Source organism: Tachypleus tridentatus, chromosome 6, assembly GCF_004210375.1.
Source record: "Tachypleus tridentatus isolate NWPU-2018 chromosome 6, ASM421037v1, whole genome shotgun sequence".
NCBI classification, from domain to species: Eukaryota; Metazoa; Arthropoda; class Merostomata; order Xiphosura; family Limulidae; genus Tachypleus; species Tachypleus tridentatus.
In genome coordinates, this window is record NC_134830.1 from 102,016,020 (window position 1) to 102,031,050 (window position 15,031).

General features: G+C 33.8%; 1 protein-coding gene and 1 long non-coding RNA gene across 3 annotated transcripts in view; one reads left to right on the top strand and one right to left on the bottom strand.

Moving 5' to 3' along the window:
* The window catches only part of LOC143253199 (uncharacterized), a 48,490-nt gene extending 34,341 nt beyond the window's left edge, over positions 1-14,149 (bottom strand). For both annotated transcript variants that reach the window (XM_076506652.1, XM_076506651.1), the window contains exon 1: positions 12,995-14,149. In XM_076506652.1, the coding sequence (XP_076362767.1) occupies positions 12,995-13,267 (273 nt within the window). In that variant the 5' untranslated portion in view covers positions 13,268-14,149. The remainder of the gene's footprint in view (positions 1-12,994) is intronic.
* Positions 12,689-15,031, top strand: part of LOC143253201 (uncharacterized) — a 29,609-nt gene continuing 27,266 nt past the window's right edge. The window contains exon 1 of the long non-coding RNA XR_013029443.1: positions 12,689-12,809. This is a non-coding gene — a long non-coding RNA (uncharacterized LOC143253201). The remainder of the gene's footprint in view (positions 12,810-15,031) is intronic.

The window sequence follows — 15,031 nt, forward strand, 5'->3', positions numbered from 1 at the left end:
GTTATTGTTCTGTTATAATGAAGAAACATTTTAGTTAAAAATAAATTAACCAGCAGCAGTCGGAATAGCTTTATAGTCTGTATTTATTTACACAGGAATGTATATATATAAGAAAATACCTTTAGATGTAATATTTAACCACGCTCGACATTTCGAGGAAGAACACAGAAAAGAGCATTAGTAAGCTATTCAAACAAGAAACCATCCTCTTGACAGGAACCCTTTTTGTGGTACAACTATTCTGACGTTCGTCTGGGCTAAAAAAGCACCATAAGATAAAACAACATAATATAACGTAACAGTCCAGAAAAAGCACGAAATATGGGCTAGTAGAACACAGAACGCAGCACAGATCAGAAATATATAAAAACACACCTGACATATTCAAAAAGCTTTATGATTGTTTGTTTGTTTTGGAATTTCGCACAAAGCTACTCGAGGGCTATCTGTGCTAGCCGTCCCTAATTTAGCAGTGTAAGACTAGAGGGAAGGCAGCTAGTCATCACCACCCACCGCCAACTCTTGGGCTACTCTTTTACCAACGAATAGTGGGATTGACCGTCACATTATACACCCCCACGGCTGGGAGGGCGAGCATGTTTAGCGCGACGCGGGCGCGAGCCCGCGACCCTCGGATTACGAGTCGCACGCCTTACGCGCTCGGCCATGCCAGGCAGCTTTATGATGACTTAAGAGTTTAAATGACGGAAATGAAAATCGATCTAATTTTGACACACAAACTAAATATTAACCAGTCCTTACTTACAGGTTAAGAATAAAACTTCATCGAGAAACGTCACACACTGTTTTAAATGATAAAAATTAATGCCATGAACATCACAACAAAGTAAAAATAATCAGAATAAATTATGACTTACGAAATATATTTTTCTCTTATTTCTAAACACAAGAATTATAAATTTCGGGAAAAAAACGCGTTGTCAGGTTTATCCTTCATTAGTAATTCTGTGTTAGGCATTTTGTAATGTGCTTTTTGTAATTCACTGCAAATAACCGAAATTTACATTGGTATTCTATTCTGTATTCTTCAGCGCATAGCTTTTAAAATACAAAACGTTGCTGCTACTACGAAAATTTGTCTATTTCCTCCATAGTCGAACATGCACTAACACCCAACATTGCAATTTCTACTATAATAATTTTATACAAGGACAAAGATGTCAAACTAAGATCAAACAAACTCTCCACAGACCCTTCATCATAATAAAGGATCGATTTACACAGGTAGTGGAATAACATTACTATAGTTTCATGTAAGGCAGGTAGTGGAATGACATTACTATAGTTTCAGTTTCTTCAGCCATTTTTCACATGGAACAGACACTGACTTCGAACAAACTTATAGGACTTCGCCAACTTCAAATCGTTTTTTTATATTATCAGGCTAATGGTACTACAAAATATTCTCACTTCATCACAATTGTTTGTTTTTGTTAGAACTTCGCAAATGAGGGTGCTGCTAAGAAATGGTTTGGGGTGTGGCTTCAGACCTCACTACTGCTGCTAACAAAGTTAAACAGTAACAGTTGCTTTACTATTGCTAGTGGTTATGGGTCATCTCTATATGACGGATTAAAAAATAACAGTAGTCGACAAGCAACTCACTTTTAGGGTTTGTTTAATGTGTTGGCTTTCAGTATTTTAATCAGCAGTGTAAAAATATTAACGTGGCTGTTTTGTGAGAAGGCACTTTACAATCCATGTTCCAGTACAAGGTTGGTGACGGAAGTAGAAGTGGAAATACCTGTCCAGTATAGGTTTTCACTGCAAATTCGAGTTTAGTTTATTTTATCACTTTCTTAATCAACGATCATGTTCAATTGATAGCCATGATCTATTATAATATTCTTAGTAGTGCAAGTTATTTAATTAACGTCGATCAATGTATACAATAAAGAAATGAGTCGTTTTGTTTTTCTCTCTCTTTCTGAACTTAAAGTTGTAAATCAAGGTGAGAAAGAAAAGTGATAACAAATTTTTCTAAACGAAGCTACAGGACAAATATATCGTCCTCATGTCTTTTACAGAAATATTCAATGTATCAGTACTTCTGAAAATATTTCAATAAAATGTTTTCGTGTAGATTTCTGCCACTGGTGAAAGTCCGAATATCGGTTTACTCAATATAATTGTCTTTGAATTTGATGTGGATTTGTAATAAAAAAAGTATTTGTTGCTACATTGGATGTAACTTTCATATGGTTAAACGTAAAAGACAATACATGATAGAAGAATTGAGTTGCGACGTCACGAGATAAATTAAAATAAGGAACAAATACCGTGTGTTAAAAGAGTACTTTTAAATAAGATCTATAATTAAGAAAAGAGCGACCTGGCATGCTTCAATCGTAATTTGAGTGTCGCAGGTTCGAATCCATGTCACAACAAACATGTTCGCCCTTTCAGCTGTGGGAGCGTTATAATTTTACGTTCAACCCCACTAATCGTTAGTAAAAGAAGCCCGAGAGTTGGCGGTGGGTGGTGATGACCAGTTGCCTTCCGTCTAGTGTTACACTGCGAAATTAGGGACGGTTATCGCAGACAGCCCTCATGTATCTTTTGGCGAAGTGCAACAAAAAAACAAAAAAAAAAGCTGTTACATTAAACTTCAGACAGAAAAATGTAAATGTGTGTGTGTGTATGTGTGTAACAAAGCTTTCGGTGCTTACTATTCCACGTTTTCAGGATATATGGACTAGCTACGTTTTATAGAAAGAAGATGGCCCTGGTACGTACTCTATTTAAAAGAATTGCGATATTCTTATACATAAATATCGTTTACTCATTAGGTGTTTTCAAGAAGACCATTAATTAGTATGACTTAGGATAAATATCAAATGTTGCTAACTTTTAAGTCCATACTTTTATTTGTTTTTCCTTGTGTATTCCATTATATACAAATTCATAGCTGTCCATTTTTATTATGTAATTTTTCTGTCCCAGAATCATGTTTGCAATGGTAATGTTGAAAATTCTTGTGATGTCTTCGTATGCTACAAATATGTCACTGGTTGCTTCAACATTACATCTCCTAAATGGTAGCTTTAGTTTGATTTTTTGTAGTTTAAGGAGTTAGAGAAATAATTGAATAATTCTGGAGAATTTCCAGATTAATATTTTCGGCTGTTTGCTTGAACGTTTTTGTTAATATAGAAGTCGTCACTGATTTGTTGTTTTTAGTGCCATGGATTTCAATAGTTGGCACAATTGAAGACGAAACTAACATGTTAATTTGTTTCAAGATCTGTTAGTAGTGCTGCAATCATTGTTTTGGTATTTAGTGTTACAGGTGTTCTCAGCATTATTTTGCTTAAACTGTATGATCACTTGTTTGACAGGGGGTTGGTGAGTGGGTGGAAGCAGAGTTCCTGTAAGTAGTGAGGAGCGCCCTGTTTTCTGGAGAACCTAGATGATGCCAGGAGACTGACATAAAATTATATACTTTTGGTATCTCATCCGACATCGAACTGAATTTTTTTTTCAAGATAAGCAACTGTTGACGACCACATAGCTCTGCCAGTTGGAGCTGTCAACCGGAACTGCATATCACAAGGACTATTTATAGTTGAATGCCTAAGTCATATCAATGTAAAAATATAGAAAGATCATTACTAGGATGAAAACAATAGGAAGAATTTTGAAAAGGTAAGTTAAGAGTTGTACATCTAACAGGATTTTTGCTATTTCATCAGCTGCTTAGACATTAGGAAATATAAATAATGTCATCTGTCATCAAAATCTATATACAATAGCATCTATAAAAAAGCATCTGTCATCAAGAGTCTATCAGCAACGCTTATCAAAATGGACATGTCCGCTACTATACACATTTTTGCCCGTCAGCCGATAGCGACTGATTTAGGGAAAATACACTTTGGTTGGATTATAAAAAGCATCAAACGTCAGACTGCGTGGCAAGTATTTCAACACAAGGTTGGATCTAATACCTACTTTAATTTCTTCGTTAGAATCTGTAATCTACAAGTTATACATATATATTTTGTAGTTATAATTGTAGGAAAAATTTCAAACAGTATTTTTTTGGAATTAAGCAAGCACAAATCTATACAATTGGCTATCTGTGCTCTGCCAACCACTGGTATCGAAACCGCAGACATACCGCAGTGCCACAGGGGTGCTTCAAACAGTGTTTCCTCACGATTTGGAATAGTCGAAATGCAAGCCTAATTTAATAGTTTACTGAAACTTGTTTAATTTTTATTCCTATCAAATTCCTCTTATCTTGACAAGATTCCTCAAACATGCATACAGGATTATTTTATTTCACCCCGAACTTTGCTCTTTGGAAGTGAAATGCGTAGCAGTAGTTGTTGTAATAAAGTTCGGCGCATGATACCTTACGATGCTTTCTTTCAACGTACAGCTGTACATCCAGACTAGTGAATGATAAAATCGGTCTCCTAGCAGAAGACATTAGCAAGAGTTCCTTTATTTAAAATATCGTAACAATTAATTTATAAAACTTCGAAATAAGAAGTATTTTTATCTAACTTGTTAGTAATCTTCTTTTAAATATTAGCTCAAGGTAAACGATTTTGCGTACACTACAATACGCTTTTGTGAAATGAAGCCTTCTACTTTTATTTGACACAAGTGCTAGCCTTCACTCAAAACTATTTAGTAATTGCCTATAACAATTAACGAAGAAAAAAAAGAGGCAAGTGAATACATGATTGGGAGACAGCCACGATAATATCATTTTCCTAAAACAAACAATGGGGTTTAAAACATTGACAGGATATATGAATCATAACGTAGGTATTCATGTGCATTGCTATGAAATGAAATGTTATGGACATTGTCATATTGAAAAATGCGGGGAAAAATATATTTAAAAGAAATTTGAAGTGTACGTTTTTCAGCTATTTAATCCAAAATGCATCCAATATTGTACAACACTGCCTTATTTATTACTGCACAATCAGCCTTCTTCAAGACTTCAGGTTTTATTCAATCCTCATATTTATATTAAGGATTATGATTTTTTGTACGCAACTATACTGTTGAAATATTATTTAATTTTTTAAGGATATATTTCTGCATTTTATTTCAAAATATAAATTTTCTATTCGATTCTCTGAAATGGGTACGAATTGGCCACCACTGGCAATGGGTGATGTTGACTGAGCTAAACCAGTTTGAGAATTCAGAAATAACGATAAAAAATTTCACTACCAATACGATTATTTCTTCTAGTTCATATAACTACTTTATATAAATATACATTTATTGAGATGAATCACCAGTTACATTAATATCATTATATTGAAAGATACAAGAAATCACATATCAGTTTAGTTTATAACTGAAGGTAATTAACATTGTAAAATTACTTTAAAATTGGTATATCTGCAAAACAACAGTTAAAAATATCAAAAGTACAATATCTGTCATATTTTCGAGCGCATAAGGCGTGCGACTCGTAATCCGAGGGTCGCGGGTTCGCGCCCGCGTCGCACTAAACATGCTCGCCCTCCCAGCCGTGGGGGCGTTATAATGTGACGGTCAATCCCACTATTCGTTGGTACAAGAGTAGCCCAAGAGTTGGCGGTGGGTGGTGATGACTAGCTGCCTTCCCTCTAGTCTTACACTGCTAAATTAGGGGCGGCTAGCACAGATAGCCCTCGAGTAGCTTTGTGCGAAATTCCAAAACAAACAAACAAAACAAACTGTCATATTTTCATGCCAATACAAATATTATATATATTAACAGCGACATCTGGACATAAATGAAAATACTTTGGGTCATTTATCTAAAAATAACAACCCCCATAAACTGCCTGGTTAGAACACAATTTTGAAAACGAAAATATATATTTTACAGGGTTTTTTTAAGTTGAGAAATGAAGTAATTAAATTAGAACTATTAGCCAATTTGGCTAACAAGAATTGGTAGTTTCTTAATAAAATATCATTCAAAAAGCCTCTGCAGAACAATGATATGTCCATATGAAAAGGCTACAGTATATGATATATTCATACATCTATGCCTGTATGTCTTAAGACTAGTTTATCTCCTACCTAGTAATGTTCTAACTCAATAAGAAATTATAATTATCACAAATAAATTTCAAATTTTCTCAACACCTATTGAATAATGGTCATTGGATTTAAAATAGTGGGAACTTTTTATTATAGAATAACTCACATATTTTACATGAATGTTATGGTAACCATAAAGTTTACAATAAAATGTTTTAATAGATAAGTGTACATGGAAAATTATGGTTATGATGGTACTACAAGTTCAGTTATATATATGGTGTAATAATTTCAATTAAATAACCAGCATGAAAACTGTACAACACTTGTTATCTCTTTTTAGGAGTGAAACAATGTTGAAACATATTCAAGATCATATTTTATTAAGGCAATAGGATAATTAAAATAAGATAATAAAAGTGTGAAAATTCTATTGATAACATATGAAAACTTTACTTTTCATTATAATTTTGGTACAGTTTTCATAATGTTCATCAAATAATACTACAGTGGGACACAGAAAATCAGTGTCTAAGGTACGTAAATAATAAGAAAAACAACACTGATAATATACATTTGTAATATCACCAGACAGCAGAGAACTATGTGAAATGTATTTACAAATAAATGATTTACACACTACCACAATAAAATATTGATTGACAAAATATTATTGAATGAATTAACAGTTTACATTAATATACTTTCACAAATATGCTCTGAAAAATTTAAATAATGCACTGCCACTTTAGAAAAAATGCAAAAGACTCAATAATAAAAATGAAGTAGCATTATTATGAAAACACTAGCTTACTCGATAATCTGATTTGATAAAACATTTGACAATTCTTCTATTAATTACACTCTGTAACGAAATTTTTACTTTTTCTTGTTCCTGGGCAGAAAGTGTTATTTCCCAATTGCTTATGCTTTAAGTAAATGGAAAATAGCTATTTTTCTCTTCAAACTTTGCTTTTATGACCTGGGTAATGAAATTTTCAAATTTACCCATTTTCCAGAACATTCCAGGTAGATTCAGTGCTGAGTAGCTGAAAGATAATTTTCTCAAACTTACAAGAATTTTCAAGAATCTTTTAGAATTTTCTAGAACTTTCCATAGTAATATATATATACAGGGGCTCACCACTTTAGTTTAGTTCTAGCTACCTAAGTGAACACAAAGACCTATCTGATTTTATCAGAGATGGCAGCAAGAAGCTACAAACATTCTCCAGAAGCATTCTACTATGTATGTGACCAATTTATCAAGACAATAGCAAAAATATACTCTGTGACAGCATCCACTAAAATATGTGAAACCTACAAGGCATATTTTGGCATGCCTGTCTGGGATCAAGACAAACCCTGGGCACCTCATTTTACTTTCGAGCACTGCAAAAAAACTCTAGAAAGTAAGACGGACAACTTTTGCTTGCTTGAATAGTAAGATTTTATATTATACAAATTTTAGATCTTTTAAAATCTAAATATTTTTTATATTTTTTTTAACTTCCAATAGTATAGAAAAAATATCACATATGAAATATTTTGCATGAACCTCTTACACACTAGTTGTGGATGAAATAAATTTATTCTTCATAATAACAGTTTTATTTTGTTCTTTTGCAGGATAGTACAGAGGGGAAAAGAAAGCCATGAAGTTTGCTCTTCCAAGAATTTGGTGTGAACCCACTGACCACTCAAGCAATTGCTCTTTCTGTATGGTGGACCCTTCCAAATATTGGGCTGGTAAGAATGCATCTGCTATCAAATATCTGTACCTTCCATCATCCATTGCTTCAGTGCCATACTGCCCTGAGCTCCCTGTACCCACTCCACCAGAGAGGAAGCAGCTATCCTTAGAAGAGAGCAGCAAATCAGAAGAGGAGGTGGACATTGAAGATCCAGATTACAATTTCAGAGGTGCAGCTGGTGAGAGAAACCCATACTACCCCAACCAAGGAGACCTCAATGACTTGATCAGTGATCTTGATCTAACAAAGTCAAATGCCAAGCTCTTGACATCTAGGCTCAAGAAGCAGGATTTGTTAGATGAAAGTATGTAAATCACAAGTCAGAGAAAGCATCACAGAATTCCCAAGTAGCTCAATAGGAAGGAATAAAAAGCTTGGGGCAGCTTTGTCGCAGTGGTTTGGGGCTTCTTGGGCTATCACAAGGCTGAAAATTATGTGGAACTGGTTGAGGCTCTGGTGAAGAACTATGGCATAATGGGCTACAGGATGTCCCTGAAAGTCCATATCCTTGATGCTCATTTTGATAAATTCAAGGAAAACATGGGAGCATACTCAGAGGAGCAAGGCAAGCACTTCTACGAAGATATACTGGACTTTGAATGCAGCTACCAAGGATTGTATAATGAAAACATGATGGGAAACTATATTTGGGGACTGATACATGAAAGTGATTTTCCTTACAATTGAAAATCTCAAAAAAATACTCACTTCTAAACATTTTAGTTCATTTTTGTATAACTTTAGTATAAATGCATGTAAATCTTAATTCATATGTTGTTTTATTCAGATCTTATGTAAATGAAAATGTGCAAATTTGCCCATTTTTACATGGCAAATAGATTAATTTCTAAATTTCATTATTCAAGTCACAAAAGCAAAGTTTGAAAGGAACAATGGCCATTTTCTGTACTTTTACAACATAAGCAATTAAGAAATAACACATACTATCCAGGAACAAAATTTGTATTGCATATTGTTATTTATTTTCATAAGAGCAGCCACATATTTCTACAGTAACCAAGTGTATACAGCAGTAAACGTGTAAAAATAATTGCATTATCCAAAACATAATAGCTCATGATCATAATGTTCAACATGCAAACTGTAATTAGCATAAAATACTAATACAATTGAGTACTTATCCTTTATCATACTGTTGCCCTGAATTAACTACAAAAGTAATAACAGTGAGTGAGCTATCAATCATATAGATTTTTTTTCTAAATTTCTCATAAAAAGTAGAATTTTTGTGCAGTACTGGTTTCAAATTGCATACCATAAGTCCATCCCTCACTTGTATAATTTCCATATATTTACAGTGCTATGTTTGATGCACTTTTCATCTTTAAATACAACTTTTGTATAAATAATTCCTGTAGAACAAGTTTCCATAAATCCTCTTTGTAAAAATATATTTCTAATTCAGACCTAAAGAATCAGTTACTTTTGATCAGAAGCCTTTAATACTCGCTTATACTCATGCTTTTTTTTTTTGCTACTTTTTTGTAGTTCATTACTATTTGTGCATACACAGTGTTAGATATAATTATTAATATGGTGAAGAAAAGGGTATAAAAATCCAAATATTATGGGAATTACACTTAAGCTTTTTATCATTGCTTTCATTTTTACTATTATTATAATTCTTGTGCATATGCAATAGTAAAAATAATTATACAAACAGTAAGGAAGAGGAGATAAGCTTGCAAATACTATGGGAATTACACTCCTTTTATCCTTCAAGTTTGAACTGCTCTAGAATGCAGTCACATGTTAACAATTTATGATGTGATTGGTTGTCATCTAACCAATCAGAAAGTACCACCCTAGTATATGCCTCTTAAAGTCTAGGCAGTCAAATTATGTCTGGTAGAAATAGTGTGTAGTCACAATGCTAAAAAATGAAATGCTACACTGCAAGTATATAGAAATTAAATTTTGTTGGCAATGAAAAATACAAGTGAAAAATTGTCTCTATTATTCCATGTCTCAAGAAAAGCTTTATATACGATATAAAGCAGGTACATGAAATTGATACTGTGAATAACAAAATTGATATGCTCCAAAATAAATTTTAAATATTTCATAACTGATAAACAGTAGTCAAGTACAGTTCTTGCCAATGAGTATGCTGTAGGTACAGCTGTAAGTGTCACTTCTATAACAGCGTGAATGGTCTAAATGAATGCAGAGCTGCTTGAAAACTACTGTTAACAAGAAGTAACCAAACCAAAAGTTTAGAAAAATCATCAGGCAGTGGAGAAAGCGGTGCTGGAGAAGAGTGTTCTTTACAAATGAAATCAAGCATTATATGTTTGGTAACATTCAATTACAGTAAGTTTGCCTGTGAGGCATGGTAAGGATCAATGGATATTTAGAACTGCATCTAAAAAATTTAATTGCTGACAAGTACTGAGAGATCATGATACACACTACTATACGCTCAACAACACAACACATAAGGCAATTATCCCAATTAAGAACAGAGCAAATGTGATAAAAATATATTAGTGCATTGTATATCTTATTCATCTTTCTATCTTCTGTAATAATGTTTTATAACATTAATATGTTCACTACTTAGTTGCCATTACTACATATTTTCAAACCCTGTACGAGTATCCGTTGTAACTTTTCCATAAATGTTATCGTTATTCTATTGCAAGCTATAGTTTTATCAGCAATAAATAACCTTATCTTTTGAAAAATCAAGCGAAAAAACCAAAAATAGTATATATCAGTTTGAATGAAAAATCTAAGCGAACTGAAAGACGGGATAAATAATTTATGTTAAATTTTTGCTACATCATGATTTACAAAATGGCGGCCATTTCCGCCTGCGATCTTATATTAATCAAAATTCATTTTCTGTGTTAATTACTCCCGAAAGAATTACAAATAAAATATTTTTATTTACTTATTCTATAATATACATTATATAATTAGCTGTTAAGCTAATATGGAAAGATAGGAACTTTTACTTCACCATACGTTATTATGGCTGCCCATGTGGTAAAATGAATAAGAAAAATAACATCGTGATGTGTGTGCATTACATTATACCCACTTATCGCAAACCTTTGAATGGTTCTTTAGTAGTTTCGTTTCGTCATAAACAACAAGAGTTATATTCATAGCACCAATATTATTGAGCCCTTTCTAAAGCAGAACATTTCTCTAACAGTGGATTTGATACGCTCAATCATCCCTCGTTGTTTCCACACACGTTTTGCAACATCGGTAAACTAAGTCTTCCACGAAGGACGAAATTGGAAACGTTACCAAACGAAGAACATTCCCTGCTAATATTAATCCCGAACACTACGAAAAGGTATACAAGGGCTATCTGCGCTTACCGTCCCTAATTTAGCAGTGGGAAGGCAACTAGTCATCACCACCCACCGCCAACTCTTGGGCTACTCTTTTACCAACGAATAGTGGGATTGACTGTAACATTATAACGTACCCATGGCTGAAAGGGCGAGCATGTTTGGTGTGACGGAGATTCGAACCTTCATATTGCGAGTCGAGCGCCCAAACCATCTGACCGTGCCGGACTAATACGTTAGTGACACTCACTAGTAACTTTTTATTACACGTTTTAGAGATCAATATAATTACAATTAATAAAAGTTCTTTCAGTCTCCGCGTTGAACTATAATTGTAAATCATACTCTGCATTATCCAGCGGATGCTTAAATCCAGTTTACTACTGTCTTGAAATTGTTTTCTCTATTCTTAACATAAAAGAACTTAAGAAATGTGGAATAAAAAACACGACCAGACTTGTCAAAGTAAATATTATCATCGTATTTTCATACAAACAAAAGCTGATAAAAGTATAGACATGATCAATTTTTATAGAATTAGAGTAGCTGACAAAGTATAATAATAATAATATATATAGTGACTAAAATTAGCAGTTACGAACAACAGGAATTTACAAACCATCAAGTAATATTTCTAATTATTTTGCGAGCAAAAAGAATAATGGTCAGTGTCATAAAAACCTTTGTTTATCCTAAAATGTTTTGACTCCTTTTCGACAGCTACTTATGTCTATCACACTAATGATCCAAAATAAGCCTTAGATTTATACAAGACAGTGAGAGGAAGACAAGATTAATACTGTGTGAGGTTTACATCATGGTCAGTGAACCTCGTCTTGTAAAAGAGAGAAACGTTGTCACTACTGTATGGAAAGCCATACAACGAATTATTAAAAAATGACATTATCAGTGAAAGTCACTGAATGACTAATTTGTTTCCTTATTGTTAACAATTATTGTACAATGACATACATAAACACGACTTTAATATTTTCATTTCGTAATCTGTGATTTTTTGCATTATTATAGTATATTATATTTTATTATTATATTTCTTTTGTACAAGCTGCAGAATTTTAGAGAGATCTTTCAAAAAAAATCTTAGCTTCAAAAAAATGTATATTTATTTGTTACCTTGAACTTCCAAAAACAACGAAAAAGAATGCAGGTAGACAGTAGAACAATATTAAACAAAATTTTAAAATAATTTAATAAATATGGAAATATTTCTAAACTTATGCAGGAAAAAAAGTAATGTAGATAAAAATAGTAAGGTTGTTTAATATAGATAATCTCCATATTTGTTACCTTTTTTAGCTAAGTTCCCTACCGTCAATATATATATATATATATTAAAATAGCAATCAAAGCAAAATCTGACACTATGAGAAAAAAAAAACTTTGAACACGATACTCAAAATATTAGTTATATAGGTTTAATTATTGTTATTACTTTATTCATCGAAAAAATTCAAAAGTATTTTCATAACAAATAAGTTACCACACTTCCCTTAATTCTTTAATTCAAAGAACCAGTTAGTGAAAGTAAGGAATTTATATTTTATAAATTATTCTTCATCTCGCATATCCAGTACCAATAATTCCTTTCGTCCAGGGTCAACCGGCTGGGATATAAAAGATAAGGCAGGCGTGCAGGTACTACTGAAAACGTCAACTAAATGAACGAGTAAAACTAGATTAAGTAAGTGATTCGTAATTATTATAAGTTTTGTTTAATTCATTCGTATATCAGATTTTCTCAGTAAGGATTAATATCGAAGTACTATATATTTTATTTTTAACTTAATTGTCTTAGTTTCGTTTTCTAACATTTTTACTCAAGGGCAAATAGAACAATTCGTTATCCTGTTCGATTTGATTACTTACCGAAGGCACGTTTCTTGTGTTCTCAGTACCTAGAGTGCTCACGCCCAAACCATCTTTCGTAGCTTTACTGTCACTTTTTTTGGCTTTTTTAGCTTTAGTTTCCAAATAACGTTGCTTCAAAAGAAGTGTGTCTTGGCGTTGTTGGAGATTCCAACCATTCAAAGTTTGGTCATAACGAATTAAATTTCCATTTTGGTTGCGTCGATAAAGCTCTATTCTACGACGTAAGCGATCAACCACTGCTTGTCTTTTAGGGGGGAGGATGTCCCCCATGCCTTCCTGTAGTGGCCCCACAATGGTGACTCTCAACGAATGTCACTCGCTGGTCAAAAATACTGTCTGTACTATACCTTCGTTCAGCTTCAACGATTAGGTGTGACTGACCGGCCTTTCTCGCTTCCTCACGAGACCGTAACGATTTACCGAAACAACTATGCCGAGTTTAAACTTTCCGACTATGAACAGTTTATGTCAGCCCCAAAGCAATAAATAGATAAAAAAATATTTATATATATTTATATAATTAAAAATAAACTTAACTGACTGTCTAAAGGCCCAGGTTAGAAGTAGATTATCTTCTTTACACAATTTGTACAAATTATCTGAAATCTCGCATTAGTTGCATAAATCCTGATAAGGTATGTGCCACTTACGTTTGTGCCACGGTCCCAGTACTCATATTATACTTTCTAGTCAACTTCAAGCTCAACGGATGAGCACAGTACCTTACTCTTTCGATAAAGTATACAGGTTGTCCGATCGACACAGAGGCGCCTCTTGCTTTCGAGCTACTTAGCCACAGACATGGGGCAGGATGGGAACCAATGACGTCTAGCAGGGTTAGCTGTGGGGTGCAGCTGGTGAAGCAGCGTCCCATCACCGACAGCCATGCCAGTCGCCGGAGCTCATGGAGTACAAAGGCATGAAACTCGATTGAAAGTTGCCGAAAAACATAAAATTCATGGTAAAGCTTTGACAAACTTATTACGTTTCTACAAAATCCAACTATACCAATGAGAGGTACAATACTAGTTCATGAAACTTTAAATTTACTTGAACGTATACAAACTACTCCTACAATGCATTAGATCTACGTCACACGTTCGCACTCACGACCCAACAGTTTCAAAATCAACCATAATACATACCGTAACTGCCGCTTGGGACCGCCACTTGCTCTGCTTCTCACGCTTGACTTGTTCTACATCCGGGAGGGTCTATTTGATAAACTTTTGAAAATCTCAACGTTGCGATTTACAAACAAAACATCGCTGTTTCGTGCATTCTACAAGGAGGTCTATGTAACTTGGCTAAACCAGATAAGGAATGAATTGACACAGAATACGAATTCTACCATTAGTGAACGTCTTGTATAAAAAAAATACTCACGTTATAAGAACGTATAAAATGAATTGTTAATACACAGACACGTACGCGTGTGTAAAATGTAGAGAAAAAAGACAGAGTATAATGATTACTTTGTGCTATATTATTATTTTTGTGTTTCATTTAGAGATATTGTAATGTTATTCAGTGAGATTAGGGATCCTAAAATGTTGGTGTCCATAAACCAAACAGACTGAAGACACGATCAAAGAGATGTAGTTAGATTAAGACATTTGTTTGTTAAAAATTAAGACAAGCTCTATTGACAACATAAACCACTATTGACTAGGTTAAAATTAATTATCAATTTGTATGTGTGTGTTTGTAATCATCTGAAAAACGACACAATTTCCATATTTTAATTGTTTGTTTAGAATTTCGCGCACAGCTACACTAGGGTTATCTGCGCTAGCCGTCCCTAATTAGGCAGTGTAAAACTAGAGGGAAAGCAGCTAGTCATCACCACTCACCGCCAACTCTTGGGCTACTCTTTTATCAATGAACAGTGGGATTGACCCGCACTTTACAACGCACCCACGGCTGAAAGGGCAAGCATGTTTGGTGTGACGGGGATTCGAAACCGCAACCCTTAGATTACGAGTCGAGTGCCTCAACCAACTGGCCATGCCGGGCCTTAATTATAATCTTAAA